This window comes from Myotis brandtii, unplaced genomic scaffold (genome assembly GCF_000412655.1).
Source record: "Myotis brandtii unplaced genomic scaffold, ASM41265v1 scaffold1373, whole genome shotgun sequence".
Lineage (NCBI taxonomy): Eukaryota > Metazoa > Chordata > Mammalia > Chiroptera > Vespertilionidae > Myotis > Myotis brandtii.
Window position 1 is genome coordinate 84,235 of NW_005354889.1, and position 18,411 is coordinate 102,645.

An 18,411-nucleotide genomic window follows, 5' to 3' on the forward strand; every position below is an offset into this window, starting at 1 on the left:
GCCCCCAGCCCCAGGCGCGGGGTGAGCTGCCTCTCCCCCATTTCCGTCTGTAATTTGCAGGGAGATAGACGACGTGATCAGCGCTGACCTGCACGCTCTCAGGGTGAGGGGCTGCCCGGGGTCGGGGTGGGGGCCCTCTTGGCTGCAGCTAAACTCCCCCCACCACGCAGGCCCCCAGCATTCCCCTGGACCTGGGGTTGAAGCTGCTGTTTCAGGAGCTGGCAGGAGAGGTGAGGAGTGGGCTGCGGGGGTCCCGCCCTCCCCTGGAACTGCTCCTCTTCCCTGACTGTCTAATTTTCCTTTTGATTTCCCGCTCTTAAATCTCTCAAAATGCTCACAGCTCCTCCCTGCCTCAGGGCCTTTGCTCAGTCTGGGAGTTCTCATCCTTCACGCCCCTGCCCCCCTTCTCGGTCCTTCCAACGTGCCCTTCGCTGAAAGCTCTCCTGACCCTCCCAGGCTGGTCAGCCACATGCCCGCTATGGGTTTCCACAGCCCAGGGCTTCCCCATTGCAGCCCTGACCACCCTCCTGGGCTGTGAGCTCTGGAGAGGGCAGGCCTGGGCTGCCTTTGCCTGTCCCCAGCACCGCCCAGCATGTTGCTCGGCTGGGCCCAGAGCCCCTTGTTGAATGGCTGCCTGAGTGAATGGCCTCATCACCGCTCTCTTTGATCAGGAGGAAGAGCTCAGTGCCCCTCAGCTCCAGACCTTATTAAGCATTGCCCTAGAGCCTGGTGAGTTGGGACCAGAGTGGTCCTCACAGGGCCCCCCGATGTGTGGGAATCCGTGATGCTGCTGGGAGTCAGGCCACAGGAAGCCTAGGCTGCCTGATGGCATTTCCTCACACGTGGGCCTTGCGGCAGGCCCGGTGCCAAGGCCCAGCGACTCATAAGCCCCCCTCCCCTGAGGGACAGGCCGGGAGTGTGGCTGCTACTAGCACTCAGAACTCCCTCGCCTGGGTTCAAATCCTGGCTGTTAGGTACCAGCAGTCCTTTGTGTGCCCCAGCGTCTATAACATGGGGGATGCAGTAATCCCTAGCACTCACAATGACGGCCAGCCACGGGAGCTTGGGTTTGTTTGTTCCCGTAGCCAGGGCCCACAGCTGGACCACCGGAGAGATCGGGCTCAGGACCTGTGAGCAGCTGCTGCAGTGCTTCGGGGTATGTGAGGGAGCTGTGCCTGGTAGGGAGGATGGTGATGTTGGGGCCTCTGCTCCCCTTCTGGGGACACTGACTTAACCAGATGTCCCTCTCCAGCATGGCAGACGCCTGGCCCTGCACCACTTCCAGCAGCTCTGGGGCCACCTCCGGGAGTGGCAGGTAAGGTGACTTGGGTGGAACCATCTCCTGGAAGAAGACTTTACTAATAGGGACGCAGATGCTCTGTGGGCTGGCAGGGCCCCAGGGGAGTCGGGGGACTGGGCCACACCACGCCATCTGGGAGGGATCTGGCTAGGATGTCCCTGCTCCATCACCCTCTGTGGTCCATAAAGAGTGGGGGTGGGAAACTTATTTTCTGCCAAGGGCCATTTGGGCATTTATAACATCATTCATGGGCCATATAAAATTATTGTCTTAAAAACTAGCCTGCTATATTTAGACAAACATTTAACTCACCCCTAATGCCTTGGCAGGGCCAGAACAAATGATTTCAAGGGCCTTCTACGGCCTGCGGGCCGGACATTCTCCATCCCTGCTCTAGGGCATCAAGAAAGAACACTGGCTCTGGTCTGGGTTGGCATTTTAGCTCCCAGCTCAGCCCCTGTCTGGCTGTGTGATCACAGGCCAGTACCTCCCCTTGGAGCAACTTTGCTTGTCTAGCAATGGGAGGTGGTGATCCTCCCTCCACCCCCAAAACCCATGTGAGAAGAAAATGGCCTAAGGCTTCTCTGTACTAATCATGGTGATAAGCCACCATTTGTTGTGCCCCCAGTAGGCCCCCCGTGGGTAATCTTAGCGTGTCCTCACAACCACCTTATTACAGCTCTTATTACTGATCCCGTTTTACAAACTGGGAACACAGACCCAAAGTGTAAAGCTGCTTCCCCATGTCACGAAGCCAGGAGGAAAGGGAGCTGGGGTGGGCACCCAGCCTGTCGGGCCCCTGAGACACCCTTTCAGGCAGCTCAGGAGCCTGGCGGGGGACTGACCTGTTCCTCCCCACCCAGGCCATATTCGACAAGTTCGACCAGGACGCCTCTGGCACCATGAACTCCCATGAGCTGAGGCTGGCGCTGAATGCTGCAGGTATGGACAGAGGCCTTGGGGTGAGTCGTGAGGACAGGATTGGCTCCCCCTCCTGCCCCGTCCTCTTCAAGTCCTAGCAGCTCACTCAGCTGCCAACACCCACAAAGTCGACCTCTCAGCTTGTTGCCAGCTCTTGGCAGGGACTGAGAGGCCACAGGGAGAATCCTGTGTGGGGAAAGGAAGGTGTGAGAGGTGATGGGCCAGGGAGGGCATGGGAGCTGGTGTCTGAGAGGCCCTGGTCCCCAGGACACTGTGGCAGAATGTCCTGTGTTCCCATGAGCTTGGGTTGGAATCCTAACTACTGACTTAAGTCCTTGGGGCCCTTCCCTAGGCATGTGAGTCCATCCCCTTGAGCCTCCATTGCCCCCTGTAAAGTGGCTCCAACACAGAGTGGCTGCAAGAGTTCAACATTCCCCCTTGTGTGGAGGGGGCAGGGGAGGGAAATCAGACAGGAACTCCTAGACCCCCACCCACCCCGCAGCAAAGTGAAGGGTAAGACATCGGGAGATCAAAGATCCAGGGATGTGCAAGGAAAGAAAGGAGCCCAAGACAGAGGGAGTCAGAGAGAGGATGGGGAGACAGGGACAGGGAGAAACAAAGTCCAGACAGACAGAAGCAATGGCGAGAGAACAAGGAGAAGGTGCAAGTTTGTACTTAGTATCACTGAGCACCTGGTACATGCCTGGTGTACTAGGCGGAAGAAAACTGATCAAGTGCCCTTGAGGTTCTATGGTACAACAGCAAATAGAACTCCTAGGTCAGATGGTGGTAAGTGCTGGGGCAAGAGAAAGCAGGGCTGGGTGCTAGGGCATGCAGGGATGGGTGGAGTGAGACAGGGTGGTCAGGGAGGCCTTGCTGAGGTTTGAGCAGAGACCTGAAGGGAGTGAGCTTTGGGGACACTGGGGCAAGTGTTCCTGACAGAGGGAACAGTGAGTGCAAAGGCCCTGAGGTGTGAACCTGTACCGAGGGACTGGTGTGAAGGAGGGGCCCCCTTGGAGATAACACAGGGGCCTGAAGCTTAGTGGGGAGGGGGGTGGTGGTCAGAGTAAAGATCGGTGGTGGTGGTGGGAGACAGGAGAGCCCACGGGGCATCGTGAGGACTTTGGCTCTTTAAAACATTTTAAATTATGTATAAGAGGGGAGAGGGAGAGGCAAGTCCAGGTCAGGGTTCAGGGGCTGGAGTGACGGCAGCATCTAGAGAAGGGAAGGCCAGGGAGGGGACCAGCAGGAAACAAGCTCTGAGACCCAGGAACAGGCAGGGTGTCAGGATAGGGGATCAGCAGGAGAAACAGCCCTGTTCCAATTCAGTCACATTCTTTGCTCCATAGAGTCCTTGAACACCTGCTCTGCTCACGGCCCTGGGCAGGCTGATGTTGGGACTCAGGGTGCAGAGTCACCCTGACCCCCCACGGCTTCCAGTCCAGAGGCAGCAGCTACCAGTGACAGTGACAGCCCAGAGTGGTCAGGGTGGGGTGGGGGAGGCCCAGGGAACTGTGGGAGCCCAGAGGTGCTCGGTGCTGTGTGCTGGGGTTATCTATGGGGGTTTTCTGACGTGTGAGATGAGGAGGAATGCCTTGGGCCAAGAGGGAAAGAGGTGCTCTGGGCATAGGGAACAGCATGTACAAAGGAGGCAAGAGGCCAAGGTCCAAGTGAGGAGGAGAGGAGAGTGGGAGTGAGGTTTGGTCTGTGAGGCCATCATGTGCTTGGTACAATGGGGCCCTGGGAGGGGTAACCAGGTCATGGTCACTAGGAGTGAACCTTGGGTAAACTGGGTGAGGGACTTCACAAGGACCAAGCGGCCCTGGCAGGACCCCACGTCAGGCACCACAGAATACAGAGCCCACAAAAGTGGTCAGAGGAAGCCGACAGCAGGAATTCCAGAGACGCTGCCTAAGGGCTCCCGGCCCCTTCACCTCCTCTGCCTGCCTGGGTTTCCCATGGCCCCGGGCACAGCAGCTCTACCCCACCCCCACCCCACCCCTGAGGGCAGATGAAGGCCAGAGGTCACACCACCAGGATGAGGGGGCAGCCTCTTCTTTCCCCCAAGACTTTCCATGGCACCCAGACAAGGCACAGGTCGCAACGGCACTTGATAATTATCCTCAAACTGTTTATCTGGACCTGCGGCACATGGAGGGGTCACCCTGCAACCTTGAGTCCCAGAGCGTTATCTGTGACCTGGGAGAACCAGTGTTTGCAGCTTTTAGATGCCTGCTTAGGTTCCTCATCAGAGATGCTTTCTAAACTTCAGAAATCACCCCTGATGTGGAGTATAAAGAAACTGACCCCATATGGAACTGACAAGAATGCTTTGCTACACAGAAAACTTCTTCAGGGTCCACTAGCAGAAATTCTGCGTTTAAAGGAGTAACACTGACACAGTTGGTATGTGCCAGACAGTCCTAAGTGCTCTACATTGAACATCTTCACACAACCTTATGGGGTCAGGGCTGTCATAGTTCCCCTTTGACAGATGAGGAAACTGAGGCCCATAGCAACACAGCTGGGTTGAGGCAGAGCTGGGAACAGGTCCTGGGCTCCCTGAGGAGTCAGGGTGGGTGCCATACTGAGGTGGGGTTCCTGGCAGCCAAGGCTCAGAGGCAGCCTCCCCCTAGGCTTCCACCTCAACAACCAGCTGACCCAGGCCCTTACTAGCCGCTACCGGGACAGCCGTCTGCGTGTGGACTTGGAGCGCTTTGTGTCCTGTGTGGCCCAGCTTACCTGCATCTTCTGTGAGTGCCATGCCTAGCATGCATTGGGGCACAGGGAGCATGTCTCCCACAGCCGGGGGACTGGGGTGGTGGGCACTCACCTGGCCCTCCCTGCACAGGCCACTGTAGCCAGCACTTGGATGGGGGCGAGGGAGTCATCTGCCTGACCCGCCAACAGGTGAGCCTGGGCTGGAGGGAGAGTGGCACCGGGCAGCTAAGGCAGGCGGCCCAAGAGACCCCTGCCTCAAGCCCACTCACTGTCTTCTCTCACCCAGTGGATGGAGATGGCCAACTTCTCCTAGGATCTTGGCAGGGGAGCGCCTGCGGCTGGAGGCAGGAGAGCTGCAGGAGCCCTGCCTTTCCCGGTCAGCCTGGACCAGGGTTTATTCCACAGCGAGGGGGTTCTGAGCCAAACCAGCCCCCCAGCCCCTCCACCTCCCTGCCTGGCACGGGGGCTGACGCTCTGACATCAGGCAGTGCTTCTGAGCATGGCCTTGGGAGCCGGTCTGCCACACACTCACCACCGGGTGACGCTGGGCAGGTCACTGCCCCTCTGAGCTTTGCTCTCCTCACCTGTGAACAGGGGTGATGGCGCGCCTTCTTGGGCAGCCACATGAGCTGGTCGATTGTGTGCTGAGCACAGTGCCTTCCCTGACTGGGTCCCCAACAGCGTTATTTTACACTAATGGAAACAGGGATGTGGCACCCCAGGCCCTGCCCCACTCTGCGGAGAGGTGCTGTGTCACTGCCCTGCTAACAATCAGAGAACAGAGACTGGAGAGAGAGGATACTGCAGACTCCTTCTTAAAAATATTAGGTTTATTATCCTGTCCCCAGAAGGGTGGTTTATCCAGAAACCAAGAAAAAAAATCAATCCAAATAAAACAAAAGGGAAATGGGAAAGGAACAAAACCATCAACTAACAGGCAGCCAGGCCAGCAGCCCACCCCCCACCTCAGGAGGGTCCCCAGAGACCCATGCCTGACGGCAGACAACAGAAAAATCAGTAAGGGGCTGGGGGAGGGGAGCAAATCAGCTATGTCTTCATTATGAGCAAGAGGCGGCAAAGATATGTTGCTAGGTGAATATATATTTATATAATAAATCCGTAACTTAATAAAGTAAATAGTAATTCTCTGAAAGGTTTAAATTTTTTATAGCTTTCTTTTTTTTGGTGATTTTGTGTGTTTTTTTGTTTTTTTGTTTTGGTTTTGGTCCTTAGAAGATCTGAGAGAGACCCAGGTCCAGACAAAGCCAGGTGTGAGCGGCTGGGGGCAGGGGTAGAAGGCTGGGTGCCCAATCCACTCCTCTGTTGCAGAAGGGGACACTGAGCTGCACTCCCCCACCTCCTGGCAATCGCAAAGGAGGGGAGGGGTAAAGGGAGCAGGGTGGGTCCTCTTTCCTATTGGGTAGCTGTGGTGCCCTCTGCTGGGCCCATCACAGGTGTGAGCAGTTCCTGGACAAGGCACATAGGGCTTTGGCCTAGATGTGGGAGGCCTTGAAGGGACCTCAGGGGGGAAAAAGGAAGGGGCAGGTTGTGGTGGGCATTCCTTGGGCCCGGAGGGGACCTGTTTTGCTGTGGGGATCCACTGTCCCCTCCACATGGTTAAAAACAACAACAAACCAATACATCATATATATTTACCAGACCAGAAGTGTTGACCCCCAAAAGTCTCCAGTACCCCTATCCAGGGGGAGCGGGAGAGAACCTCCTGGCCAACTGACAAAGAGAGAGGAGAGAGCCTGCCCCAGCCCCTCCCTGCCCACCCGCCCCACCCCCCAGAAAGGACTGACAGAGTGCTTTGCATAGATACAGAGTCAGAGGAACAGGACCAGGGAGGCCCCGCAGCAGGGAGAGGGGCTCTCCCAGCCCCTCCTGGAGGCTGTGAGGAGGGGGTGTTTGGTCAGGGCTCTCCGTGGGAGCCTCACAGGTCACTCTCGCCGTACAGGGCTGTAGAGAAGGACTTGTAGTCAAGGGCACCGGGCACCGCATCAGGGCCCTGGTACGGTGCCATGCGGGCAATGCAGTACTCGGCCTGGTCAGGGGGCAGCTCTCTCCGAAGCTCCTCGGCTGTGATGAAGTTCTGGGGAAGGCAGGGCGGGACTTTGGGCCACCTGCACCCCACACTGGCCCCCAGTCCCTCATGCCCAGTCCTGACTGCAGAGCCCCGTCCTGCTGGCCCCAGGTGCTCAGAGGTGTCTGGCTTACCTTGTCCCCAGCCAGGACTTTGAAGGAGGCGATGACCTGGTCGGCTGTGTCTGTGTCGGTAGTTTCCCTAGACATGAAGTCGATGAAGGCTTGGAAAGTCACGAGGCCGCTGTGGTTGGGGTCGACGACGCTCATGATGCGGTTGAACTCAGCATCCCCCTGCGAGGCAGGAGTGGGGCAGGGGACAGGCAGCATTTGAGCGGGGCAGGATGGCTGGGCCGGGGCAGCAGAACCGAGCTAGGAGGGCAGGGTCCGACCCCAGTGCACACTCCAAGTTGTCAGCCTGCCTCCAAGGGCCTGGATTCCCCGGGCAACTGCCCCATGTGCCCCAGACAGGATGAGCGCCCTCTACTCTTCCCCTCCCACATTTTTGGGAAGTGGGGTATAGATCAAATAGGTCTGCTGCTCCTCAGCCCTAGGCTCACAAGTTAACTCTGGAGGGTGGGGAAGAAAGAAAAAGAGAAAGAAAAGGGGGAGAGAGCTGGAGGCCTGACCTCCTCTCTCACAGCCTCCAGGAGGGGCTTGGAGGCTCAGGGAGTCATTGGAGGGACCCCAGCCCAGCAGATGCAGCAGAAGGGGGGAGGTGAGGCTGCACTGATCTGGTGGAGGGGTGTCCCTGAGGACCTGGAAACTCTAGATGGGGGTAGTACAAAAAGGAGGAGGAGGAAGGGGGGGGGAGGAGAGGAGGAGCAGGAGGAGGAGGAGCAGGAGGAGGAGGACACAAAAAGGAGGAGGAGGAAGGGGGGGGAGGAGAGGAGGAGCAGGAGGAGGAGGAGTGGCACAGCAGCGAGGGAGGCAGAGGCTGCATACCAGGCTGTATCCTGTGGAGATAAGCAGAGCCCTGAAGTCATCCGAGTCCATGCTGCCTGTCTGTTTCTGCTCGAGGACGCAGGGACAGCAGGAGGCCAGGACCACAGTAGGCAAGAGGGGCAGACCCATGTGCACAGCAGGGAAACAGGACAGTGGCAGGAGCAGGGGAGACCAAGGCGGCCCCAAGAGACCAGGTAAGGGGAAGGGGTCCAGAAAGACACAGGTAGGAAGGAGGCAAGAGAACCGGTGAGATGGTACACATAACGAAGAGGGGTGAAATGGCGAGGGTGGGGAGACAGAGAAGGAGAGAGAGAAAGAAGAGCAGTTAATGCCATGGTCCACTGGGGCCCAGGGGGCGCATACCTGCCGGTCATTCTCCACGTCGTAGCCCAGGCTGATGAGGCAGGCCTTGAATTCCTCTGGCCCCAGCGCCCCGCCGTGGTCCTGCCGGGTGTCCAAAGGCAGGTGTGCAAGGGGCGGTGTGGAAAGCAGGCCGGCACAGAGGTGGGAGAGGGGCCAGGGTTATATGCAGAGGGCCGGGGGATGGGGGAGACACACATGGAGAGGGAAACACAGAGTTAGAAGTGATGTGGACAAGGTGATGGCCAGGGACAGCTGGGGCAGGTGGAGGGGTGTGGGTGGTCTGGAGGACAGTCAGAGGCTTCTTCCCACGTCCTCGGGGCTAGAGCAGGGTGGGGAGTTGAATGGTGCAGAATCGAGGATTGAGTCCCAGGACTGGGGGGGGGGGGCGGGGGACACTTTGCCTCCAGGGTCTGGGGTGGGAGAAAAGGGATTGCACTAAGGCGTCAGGGTCCTGCTTGATGGTGCAGGGCTGAGGCTGCACCCTCCTACCCACGGGTGAAAGCAGGCAGATGACACATCAGGCCCAGCAGTGGAAAGGGACTGGGTAAACTCTGGCACTCAGGCCCTTCCAACGGGGCTGCCAGACCAAATCTGAATTTGAAGAGCACTGTGTGCCTGCGTAAACCAGATTCACGGGTCAGGTCTCAACTCTCGGGTGTGCTGGGACTTAGTCTGTCCCGTGTCTCATGGGCAGGCTGGTGAGGAAGCACGGCCTGAGGCAGGGCTCAGGACCCCCCTTTTCTTCCCAAGGGAAACTGCTCGTGCTGTGGACACGGTGATGCATGTCTGCACCACCTTCTGTGGCTGAGGCCCTGACAAGCCCTGTGAGCGGCGGCTGATACGTAGCAACTGTGATGTGAATGAACTGACAGATGCAAAGATAGAGGGGCAAGATGCGACAGTGACAATGGTGACAACAGGGAGGGAAGGTGCCAGGGGCAGACGGAGTTGCTCACCTTGTCAAAGTGATTGAAGGATGCCCGGAACTCCTGCATCTGCTCCTGGCTGATGCCCTTGGCATCTCGGGTGAGGATTTGGTTCTCAACCTCGTTGATGGTGCGGGCTATGGTGGTGAGCAGCTGCTCCCAGCCCACTCGGATGTGCTGGGGGAGAAGGGAGGGTGTGACTGCAGGCCTGGCTGGTGGGAGTGCTTGGACCACCACAGCTGTAGCTGAGGGTCACTGGGAACTGGGTTCTCCCCGTATGGGAGGGCGTACAGCATGGCGTGAGGCTCACCCTAACTTTCTCCCAAATGCCAGTCCAGGCCCATGCTCTCTTGTGCACCTCATTTGCACACAGGGACAGAGGCATGGTACTTACCTGTTGCCTCGGCTCACCAGCAGAGTTCATGTCACCTTAATATATATTTGGTGACAGGTGTAGCAGAGGGCCAGGGCCCAATACCTGTGCAAGGTCTATGTGAAAACTTGGCAGAGATATGTTGGCAAAGTTTAATTGGCTTTCTGGGGAGAAACACTCCCTGTTTTGTAGCATCTGCCATGTGCATGGTGTAAATACTGTCACCAAGGATGATTTCAAGCTACCAACGTGATGATAAGCAGCCCTGACAGTGTAACTCGGCTGCAGAGAGCTGGCACACACAGATGCTGGCACACATTGGCTGCATCGGTGTTCTCAAGTGAGGACTCAGTGCTGAGGCCACAGCAGGGGCTGGTGCTACCCTCCCAGCTCTCTCAGGAGCTTGTCCTGAGATGTGTTGTCATGGTGTTGGGAGAACAGTGTTAGGAAAACAGTGATATTAAAAAATGTGTAAACATTTTGATCTAGTCTTTTCAGTCAGGATAAAAGAGACCAAGGAAGCTGCAGACGCCTTCCCTGCCAGACTACATAGGGCTCTTCCGTGCTACAGACGGGGTGTGGGGGCCTGATGGGGCATAGTGTACCTCCATGGTGTAGTTGGTGTGCTTGTTGTCGAAGATGAGGGCCTCCTGGATGAGCTGGTGCTGCTGCTCGAGCAGGTCCAGGTTTGGCTTGTAGTCCACAATGCTGAGCTCATACTGCTTCAGGTGGCTCAGCTGGTCCTCCAGGGTCCCGTTCATCTCGATGGAGATGCGCCCGATTTCCTGCACACAAGGCAGGTGCCACTGAGGGTGGGGCTGGCGGACCCTCGGCCACAACCAGCCACCCAGAGGAGATCTCTGTTTCTGGTGGCCTCCCTCCCAGGGTCCCTCCTCCTAAAAGGCCTGTGCCTCAATGATGGTCCCTCCCTGCCCACCCTCCAGGGAAAAAGCAACCGCACTGGAGAGTTTCTGTGCTAAGTGCTACACATGCCTAACCTCAATGCACCCTTGACTCATTGTGACAGGCTCTGTCTACAAATGTGGAAACTAAGGCCCAAACAAAGCAACTTCTCACAGTAAAAGGCAGTCAGATTCTGAACCAGGCCTGGCTGATGTTAGAGCCTGTGGCTCCTAAGTATGGGCACCCCTGCCTTCGCTCCCTCGGTGGCCATGCTGTGTAGCTGGAGGAGTTTCAGCGAGGCTGCGCTGGTCAGCATGAGCCTGGTGGGTAGTGAGCACTTAGTAAGAGGTTGTCAGGGCTGACCAGCCCATACCCTTCCCCAGCTGGAGGAGTTTCAGCGAGGCTGCGCTGGTCAGCGTGAGCCTGGTGGGTAGTGAGCACTTAGTAAGAGGTTGTCAGAGTTGCGACTGGCATCATTACAAACCTTCCTGTGGCTAGGCCACGAGGGTTACTGTGAGACGCCGCGAGGGTCTGAGCTGGGACCACCTTGACCACAGCGCCTGCAGCAGGGCCTGCACTGAGCAGTGCACAACAGCATTTGTGGAGCAAATGAAATAATTCTTTTCACCCCCATTTTAGAGATGAGAAAACCGAGGAGCAAGGTTAAATTGTGCCTGAGCTCACAAGCACCAATCAAGGGCAGAGTCAAGACTTGAACCTACCTCCATCTGCCTTTCAGCCAAGTAGCCCGCTGGGTGGTGCTGCCACTTCCATTCATATCATTGATCCACCCTCCTAACTCCACCAAGGATCAGGGCTCCCAGCTGGTGAGAGCTGGGACCCACACCCACTAGGCCTCCAGGTCCGCTGGCCCTGGGAGCACGGATCTTCCAGCAGGGCAGACAACCTTTTCTGCTCACTGACCTCCTGCTTACCGGGGGCTCTTTCCCACTCCGCCCTGGGCTCAGCAGGGCTAGGGCTAGGGCAATGGCCCCTCACCTCCATCTTAGTCTGGATCCAGGGCCCCACGATGTTGGCTTGGCTGGCGAACTGGCGGCGGAGGTGCTCATTGGACTGCTGTTTGCTTTGCTCCTCCAGGAGGGCATGGTCCCGTTTGGGCACCAGCTGCTGCACCTGGGGAAGGGCATGGAGCAGGAGCAGTCAGGGTGACGGCCCCCTCACCTGGCCAGCCCTGCCCCTGCCCTGGCCCTGTTAAGGGGCTCTCCCCACCTTCTCCCACTTGGAGTTGATGATCTGGGGGGTGACGGTGGTGTAGGGGTTGCTGCCTGACAGTTTGATGTGGTTGCTCTCGGCGATCCTCTGGGCCTCCTTGTGGATGGCCAGAATGGCCTCCCGTTCCCTGTCGGCATCTGGCAGCGTTGACTTGAACTGGTCATGGGCTGAGATCAGACCCTGAAAGAGAAGAAGGGGTGAGGGGCAACCCAGACCCTCAGAAGTCCCACAAGAAGGATGGGTAGGGGCGGACCTCGATCTCCTCGATGGTGTGGACGATGAACATGTCCTGGAGGTCCTCCATGGCACTCTCCATCCAGTTGTTGAAGGGGGCTGCCCGCTTGGCATATTCCAGGTGCAGCTGGTCAATGGTCTCCAGCTGCTTCTCTGTTTTCTGGTGTGTGGGGAGGGGCAGGGACAAAGGAGAGAGGTCAGTCAGCAAGCAGGAAGTGGTGAATGGTAGGGAGGGGTCCGTGGGTACACCAGGCTCCAGGGTGACATTGCCCCTCCTCACCTCCAAGGCTTCCCTGCGACTGTGGGTCAGAGAGCCAAGGGCATCCCACTGATCGCAAATCTTCTGGCACCGGGTGTTGACATTGTGGGAGTCATAGTAATCCAGCTCACTGTAGGCAGAGCACAGGGTGGTGAGACCTGGCAGGGCCATAACGGGTGGACCCGGACGCACCTGCCCCCTAAAGTCTTGGTACCAGGGGATATCAATGTTGAAGACTATTAGTCATCCACTGCTCCTAGGACTTATGGCCTCCCAGGGTAGGAAGAATTCAGGAGTGGAGTCGGGGGAGGGGTAAAGGAGGGGCAGGGGCTTCCTCTTACTCTCTCACTCTATGGGCTGCTAAGCTGTGATAAACTAAATGGGTGGGTGGGTGGATGGGGGCAGGGTGTGGCCCTTGACCAAGCCTGTATGTGGATTGCTTTCCCACTTAAAGAAAGTCAAGAAGAATACACTGGTTAGAGAGCATGGGCTCCAGAGCTGAGTTCCCTACGTCTGAATTCTGGCTCCCTGATTTTATACTTGTGTGGCCCTGAGAGGGGACCCTGTTCTCTTGTTTGTGAAGCGGTGGTGGGGTTATCGCAGAGAGCATGTGAAGTGCTGAGAGCAGTCCTTGACACCCAACAGGTGAAAGTAATAACAGCTATTTATTAAAGGTTGTGTATTTATTTTAATGGGTATTAAAACACACACACACAAAACAGCCCAGCCGGTGTGGCTCAGTGGTTGAGCGTGGACCTATGAACCACGAGGTTTTGGTTTGATTCCCAGTCAGGGCACATGCCCAAGTTGCAGACTCAATCCCCAGTGTGGGGCGTGCAGGAGGCAGCCGATCAATGATTCTCATCATTGATGTTTCTATCTCTCCTTCTCTCCCTCTTCCTCTGTGAAATCAATAAAAAAATAAATTAAACACACACACACACACACACACACCCTATAAAACTAGCCTGCAATTTAGTTCTAAGCAATTGATAATTAAGAAAAAAGTAAGCCTATTAGGATACAGGTATTATTATTCAAATGATTTAGATTTTGAAAATCCTGGGCTGATAATCGTTACTGGTCCCCAGCCCTCCACATGCTCCCTGCCCCACCCCCCCAAACCCCCTATCAGCCCCAGTATTCCCATCTCCTATGGTCCAGACACTTAGATACTCTTAGTAGCAAAGCACTAGGGAATTGGTGTACAGGCAAAATCTTGGTGGCCTGGTGAGGGGTGGAGAGCAGGGAACAACTCTGGGAAGGAATAGGACATAGGGACCAGATGATTGTGTCACCTGCTTGGATACAGGGGCAGAGGGGAGCAGGTAAGGCTAGTAGAGGGAATGGAGCAAGGCTATTCTCCAGAGCAGCGGTCGCCAACCGGACCACGGGTTGGCAACTGCTGCTCCAGAGGACCAGGCAGCCTGGGCTCCGCTCCTGCCTTGACCACTTCCTAGCTAAGTGACCTTGGGCAAGGCCCTTGGCCTCTCTATGCCTCAGTCCTCCCTGTGTAACATGGGTGCCAGAAGACACCAACATTTAAGGCTATCCGTCACCCAGGCTGGGAGATTAAGTGAGCTGGTACAGATATGGCACCGAGTGCCCTTGGAGTTTCCATCACTGCCATTAATCAGGTCTCAACCAGGCTGTCCATCAGGGCTCATTCTGGCCGGCTCTCAGTCCTCTGACTCATCTTTGGGGAGCCGACAGCACCCTAAACAGCGCCCCCCCGCCCCGCCCTTCTCTCCTCCAGGGCTACTGTCCAGAAAGCTGCTTCAGGGACCGCCTGTTCCCTGGCTCAGGGTGATGGGTTTCACATGGCAGTTCCCAGTGCCTGAGAAGCAGGCTGGCCTAAGGATTCAAAATGTTTCTTAGCAGCTTCCAGGGGCTCACTGGTCAACTAGGAACCTACTCACATGCCACCCTCCATGATCCCTGTAGACATCTGCGTCTGTGGCCTTGCTGTCCTTGGCCTGGTGTGCCAAGTGCAGGAGCTCTATCCTAGGAGAGTCTGCAGGACTCCTAGGGGAGGCCCCAGCAGGGACCCTGTATTCCAGCACAGAAAGGCCCCATAGGACTTCTGCCTCTGGTGAGCAAACGGAGAACCCCAAAAAACTGGGCGATATGGAGCGAATGAGTCAGGGAATAAACTGGCCCTCCCCGGCAGGGGGCTGCACAGGGCATCACGCTGGCCCTAGCCACGTAGGAACAAGCAGAACTCTGGGAATGACTGTAGAAAGGGCAGCTCTAGCTAAGGATCCTATTTTTGAACAGAGAGCTATTTTGGGAGCCCTGCTGCCCCTCCAGGGCCTATGGATTTTCCATGAAGTAATGGCCTGGGCCTCCCACCCCGAGTCCTCCCTGCTGATGGCCATTGCACTGGTGGAATAAGGCCCTCATTCACTGGCTCTGGAGATTCAGTGTACTAATTGTGTGCACAAGTTTATCTGACTGGGGCAGGAAAGGGAGGGCAAAGAACCCGGCTGCCTGGAAGGCCTTACAATAGTGTATTCTGAGCATGAGAGGAAAGGGGCAGAACAATGGGCTCTCTGTGCACTCCATGCAGCCAAGTCCCTTGGGGAGGAGCAGGGATAGAGGTGGGGGCTGGGCTGCCCACCCTATCAGAGGCCAGGGATCTCCTTGGTGTGGCAGGCAGGGAAGTGGAGCCCAGGGACCCCTAGAGCCTGAAGAATCAGGACAAGGTGTCAGAGCATCTAGATTCTGCTGTTTCTCATAAGACAAGAAATGACAAAGACATCACCCCATAAGGCCCTGGCATCTGAAGGAGGGGTGAGGGTGGAGAGGACTGGGAGACCCTGCTCCAGGCATGGGGCAGCATAACCTTAGTTGCAGTCCACCACTGTTCTGGGTGTGGTGCTGGAGGGAAGCAAGTGATGGGCTCATGAGCCCACACTTACTTGAGCTCCTGGGCAATAGCTGCGATCTGCTCCACGCGGTCCTGATGTGCAGCCAGGTCGCTCTCGAAGGCCTCGTGCTTGCGGATGAGGGCTTTGATGTCCGACAGGGTGGCCGTCTCGTAGTCCCGGTGCTTCAGCATGGCTTCCTTCCCTGGGGTGGGGCAGACGGCAGGAGACACTTAGACAACAATGCACCAAGAGTCCACCAGAGGCCTGTGCCACCAGGGGCAAGGAAATGAGGCAGACCAACATCCTATCTAGCTGAGAATGGTGCCATGAAGACTAGAAACTTCCAGAACCTTTTCCCTTGACCTTTCCAGGGATCTCTAAGACCAAATAAATCCTGAATGGAGCTGGGAGACACTGTGGTGTTGTGAGCCTGAGCCAGATATCCCAATTCAACATGTGTGTTCTAAACTTAGTGTCCACTAGTGGTAGGAGACTGGAAGCCTGGACTGTTGTACCATCTGTAGAGGGCTATGATCTGGAGAAAAGGCTGGGGTGCAGCCCGTGCCTCAGCAGGGTAGAGGAAGGGGAAGTGTTTCAGTTAGGCTTCTTCTTGGAGCCCACCCCTCTGCCTGCTCCCTGGCACTTGGGGGCTGGCTCCCTTGGGGGGGGGGGCGGTGGTCTTATCACATACCTATAGGCCCCATACTGTCCTAAGGACTTTGCATGTGCAGTGAGGCAGGGCCTGTTATTAGGCCTTTGAAGGAAGGGAGGAACACTGTTATTAGACCTGGAGCCTGGCTAATTATATGCCCCAGGACAGAAGCTCAAGTGGCCCTGTAGGCACAGTAAGGTACTGCAGAACTGGTGGAAATGTTAGCCTGGGAAGGGGCACTGCTTCGGGTAAGCCACTTCGGGTTGCCCCTAGAGTGGCAGCTCAGAGACCCCTCCTCAACGCGGCACCAGAGCATCTGACCAGCAGCTGCCCTCCAGGTGAAGCGACTCAGAGCTGTGGGACGGCAGGCAGTTTCTCTCAGCTGTTCCCTCATCTGTGGAATGGAGCCAACGCTGGCGCCTGAAGCCTCAGTGAGGTGTTGTTCGAGAAGGGCAGGCACAGAGCCAGGCCCACTGTAACCTCAGCCACCCCGAGGACAGGGCCTGGCATTGGCAGGCAGGAGGCAGCAGCCTGGGAGACTGACTCCACTGGCCCTGCCACCACAGGCCTGGGGTAGGACACGTAACCACAAAGGCAAGCTTGCAATTCCCTTCCCTAAATTGCTTTCTCCCAAGGGTGGGAACCCAAAATAGTAGGTTAGCACTTCTCTGCCTCAGCAGAGTTTCAGCATGGGCTGGCAAGGGGTGCACTGGATGACTGGACCACAGCCATGGCCACCTTGTATGCAGGCCAAGGGGCAGCCACGAAAGGGAATTGGGCTCATTTTTGTTTCTTTCCCCAAATAACCCAAGACCTGAGAAGCATTCACACCCCTATAGGCTGCGAGGGATGCTGAGAGGGGTCAGGAGGTGGGTCTGTCCTGTTTTGCATACGTTGGTGGTACAGAGGCTTCAGGCTGCAGGTCTTGGGAATGAGTGGGCAGGCCTGCCTGGGGGCTCGGGCTGATTCATGACACAGGCCCAGATATTAAAGTGCCTGTGCACCTGCCTGTGGGGAGGCAGGGGTGGGTGAGGGCATGTGGAGGCCACCGAGCCAGTCAGTCCACCCTGGCACAAGATCAGGCCAACTTCCCCTGAATGCCTTCACATGAAGGCCAGCCCCTGCATCACTCCTAGGAGAGGAACACTGGTAGGCCATCAGACCCACACCCCTGAGCATCAGGAGACCATCTTCCCAGGGTTTCCTGGAGCCCAGGTAAGGGACTATAGAGCTGATAACACAGGCCAAGAGGCCCTAGAAGAGAAATGCAGAAGGATGATGCCCAGAGCCTGTTGAATGACATGCAAAATGTGGATAACGACGGGAGGAAACAGCTCAGTCCAAGTGTGGGACACGGGTGCTGTAAAATCCACTTATGTGCACAAGGCCCTCTGATGTGAGAAATGCCCAAACCTGCTGGCCTGTGAGTTTCCCAGGCAGGAACCTCACCTACCTGGGAAACTACTGAACACAGGGAAGAGGCTCAAGAGGTATTTGTGGAATGAATGAATGAACTAATGAAGTAAATGCTAACATCCTCTCCTCCAGGGTTGGGGTAGAGCCATGGGTGCCATTTCTTCAAAGCGTGAGGGAGGTGCCTATACCCCTGGCCCAGGCTTCTTGTTTGCCCCACCTTCTAGCATCTCCCTCTGCATTCTTTCCCTGGCGGAGGAGGTTAGGGTATTGCTCTGATCTGGCAGCTGCAGCTGGAGAACAGCCCAGGACTGAAGATCATGCAGAGTTGCGTGTTCCCATGCTGTTAGGGGGTGGGGCCTCTGGGTAGGTCTTAGCATCTGGCTAGTGTTGGGGCTGCCTGACAAACAGCTGGGAGGGGGACTAGAAGAGCCCCCCCGAGGTTCAATGAGGATCTATCTCATGGTGAACTATGGGTTTGGGAAGGATGAAAAACCACCACGAGCAATGCAAAAAAATGTGAAATCAGCTGGGCAGAGTGGTAGCAGTGGGTGACCCTGAGTTTGATAATAGCAGGAGGGCAGAGATACTCGGGAAGGAAGGAGGGGAGTCCTGTGGATGGCGCTCGGCTTTCCTAGGCAGCGGCTGTTTCCTGAAGGCTTTTAGGTCCCTGGTATCTGGAATCCCAACCATGGTGTGGGTTCTGAATGAGGGCCAGAGGCATGATAGAATTCCACATCCTGAGCCAAGGGAACAGGCAGCTGCAGAGCTGCCGAGAAACGGGAGGCCTGCCCTCACCAAGACCATTCTGCCCTCGGAGGGCATGAAGGCTGCCCTTTTGGAAAAAGCCATCCTGCAGAGGCCCAGGCCCCTTGGAAGGAAGCTCTGCATGGCTGGCAGTCAGTGAGCACGCTCTGTGGCTCAGGAGGCGGCTCTAGGCCTTTGCCTTTAAGGACCATGCTCGGGAACACAGACCCATACAGTGTGAGGTCCTCAGTCACAAAGGGCGTGGAGAGCGAAGGCAGACTGTCTGCACACAGGCTGCCAGGGATGGGAGAACCTGTCTCCCACCCCTGCAGAGTGGAAAGGAACAGGGTTATTTCCCTACTGAATGACTGGCCTTGATGACCCAGGAAGGGGCCCACCTATAAGTAATGAGAGCAGATGGGCAATGCATCAGGAAGAAGAGGAGGAGGGAGAAGGGGAGGGGGAG

At 56.7% G+C, this 18,411-nt stretch overlaps 2 protein-coding genes across 5 annotated transcripts in view; one reads left to right on the forward strand and one right to left on the reverse strand.

Moving 5' to 3' along the window:
• The window catches only part of CAPN12 (calpain 12), a 12,692-nt gene extending 6,131 nt beyond the window's left edge, over positions 1 to 6,561 (forward strand). Inside the window, 9 exon segments of the mRNA XM_014535085.1 lie at positions 65 to 103; positions 171 to 230; positions 672 to 729; positions 1,086 to 1,156; positions 1,253 to 1,315; positions 2,164 to 2,242; positions 4,858 to 4,974; positions 5,073 to 5,131; positions 5,229 to 6,561. Of these exon segments, the coding sequence (XP_014390571.1) occupies positions 65 to 103; positions 171 to 230; positions 672 to 729; positions 1,086 to 1,156; positions 1,253 to 1,315; positions 2,164 to 2,242; positions 4,858 to 4,974; positions 5,073 to 5,131; positions 5,229 to 5,255 (573 nt within the window). The 3' untranslated portion in view covers positions 5,256 to 6,561.
• The window catches only part of ACTN4 (actinin, alpha 4), a 79,399-nt gene continuing 66,745 nt past the window's right edge, over positions 5,758 to 18,411 (reverse strand). For 2 of the 4 annotated variants that reach the window (XM_014535081.1, XM_005860616.2), the window contains exons 12-21: positions 15,185 to 15,335; positions 12,285 to 12,393; positions 12,024 to 12,164; positions 11,768 to 11,950; positions 11,537 to 11,671; positions 10,240 to 10,419; positions 9,292 to 9,438; positions 7,973 to 8,038; positions 7,163 to 7,321; positions 6,879 to 7,037 (exon numbers count right to left, since the gene is read on the reverse strand). In XM_014535081.1, the coding sequence (XP_014390567.1) occupies positions 6,879 to 7,037; positions 7,163 to 7,321; positions 7,973 to 8,038; positions 9,292 to 9,438; positions 10,240 to 10,419; positions 11,537 to 11,671; positions 11,768 to 11,950; positions 12,024 to 12,164; positions 12,285 to 12,393; positions 15,185 to 15,335 (1,430 nt within the window). Of the gene's footprint in view, positions 7,038 to 7,162; positions 7,322 to 7,972; positions 8,039 to 8,335; positions 8,417 to 9,291; positions 9,439 to 10,239; positions 10,420 to 11,536; positions 11,672 to 11,767; positions 11,951 to 12,023; positions 12,165 to 12,284; positions 12,394 to 15,184; positions 15,336 to 18,411 lie in introns of all 4 variants that reach the window. The other 2 variants (XM_005860615.2, XM_005860614.2) reach the window with 2 other exon arrangements.